Here is a 1,790-nt window from a genome sequence, read left to right as displayed (position 1 = left end):
TCTCTCTACATATATGTATATATTCAACAATTCAACAATGCAACAAATCGTCCATAATAATGTGAAAACTAAATGCTATATGACTAAATAATCATTAACCTATAGACTTGTATTGGTTGACTTGTATTGGTTTAAGTTCATATCTCAACTACAACCCAAATTGCAACCCTACCATCACGTACATTAAACTTAACATTTTTAAGAGATTGAAGGACCTTAGTCAATTTGGTGGCGTTCAATTCAACCTTTCATCAATTCCATCTGGAAAGCGGCTTATTATGGGATGTGAAACAATTCCTATGGTGGACCAGGACAACAACACCCTCTCTGCAGTCTCCTTGTTTACCTGTTTTTAGTCTATATTGACTAACTTAATCAAAGAAACCAAAAAAATAAAATAAAGAAACAAGAAAACGGACAATTTCTTTTTATGACTCATCATGATTAGTCAAGAAAGCAAGTCAATGTGTTGTTGAAATCTAAATCCAACCGCGTTAAATGCGATGTGCACTTATAAGATTGATGAGAAGCTATATACTATAACAATATAAAAACATATTAAATATAAATAAAATCCACGTAAGGGAAATCACATCTTCCACCCACCTCCATACGACCAACGCTGCAGTTTCTTGCTTCCCTCTCTCTCCCTTCCTTCAAAACTCATACAACACGTACCCGCAAAACACGCTCTACGCCAAACCCTTACAACCAACCAATAAAAATCCCAATATAACCACACGAGAAAGATAGAACCCCCCGTTTCTCTTTCTATGTCTACTTTTCCAAACCAATTCTCTTCAATGGAAAAATCGTCTCGAAAAACCGATCGTCCTGATAAGGCCATGACCGAGTCAGAGTTGGCCGCGGCGCAGCAGCTGATGCAGCTTAGCGACGAAGATAACAACAATAACAGCAGCAGCAGCAGCAACAAGAACACTAAGCACGAGGGTGAGGAGGTTGATCAGAGGCCGTTGATCAATGTGATCACATGGGCAAAGATTGAAGAGATTTTTGGGAAAGAAGAAGATGTTGATCGGCCCAAGAAGCGAAGATACCGGTCTCTTGCGAGTATTTATCTGACGAGCAAACCAGTGAATGCAGGATCAGCACATGGGAAGAAGGTGAGGACATTTTAAAAGGAGAAACCCTAATGGGAATTTTAGTCACTTAGCTAGGAGAAGGAGATGGGATTGGCTTATCTTAGTTATAACATCTTTCTTATCAATTGCTTTTTGTACCAAGTAGAGAGATTGGGCGTTCCCCTTGCTTAATTGCTGCATAATATTTCTTAACCCTTCTTGCTCATTAATCCTAATTTCTTTTAGTCTGTTACTGCAATGGAAACTTGAGGGATTGGGTCATTAATAATCCTAAATAATTAAATGTTTCTAATTAATATTTTATGATAGCCAATTGTGAATAATATGAATGGTCTTAAAATCAATTGACTAATTAAAACTTACTTGCAGGAAAACTTGACTAAAATCTTTATATTAAGAACTATAAGTTTAAACTAAATAAACTTGAGAATTGAAATAATAAAATACTAGGAATCGAAGAACTTCACTACACTAAGTGCTTGAAAGTAAAAACGTACACTTGATCATAGCAAATTATTATTTGAATACAGCGGTGGCGGCACAGTTTGGATGGCTGTAGTAGTACTAATTTTTGGTTTTGTTTTGGGTTGAACCATGACTGGGGGTTTGCTAGTGTAATCAGACGAATGCTGGGTTCAAATGGAGAAGCACAGCCCTAATCCATAATTAGTTTGGCATGAATGAAGC

General features: G+C 36.9%; 1 protein-coding gene across 1 annotated transcript; it reads left to right on the top strand.

The window, feature by feature from the left end:
- Positions 308-1,401, top strand: LOC18781052. The gene has a single exon (XM_020565350.1). It carries the CDS (start codon positions 774-776, stop codon positions 1,137-1,139), a length of 366 nt encoding a protein of 121 aa, XP_020420939.1. The 5' UTR covers positions 308-773; the 3' UTR covers positions 1,140-1,401.

Source organism: Prunus persica, chromosome G6, assembly GCF_000346465.2.
Source record: "Prunus persica cultivar Lovell chromosome G6, Prunus_persica_NCBIv2, whole genome shotgun sequence".
Lineage (NCBI taxonomy): Eukaryota > Viridiplantae > Streptophyta > Magnoliopsida > Rosales > Rosaceae > Prunus > Prunus persica.
The sequence above is the reverse complement of the archived record's forward strand: the minus strand, read 5'-3'. Positions and strand labels throughout refer to the sequence as shown.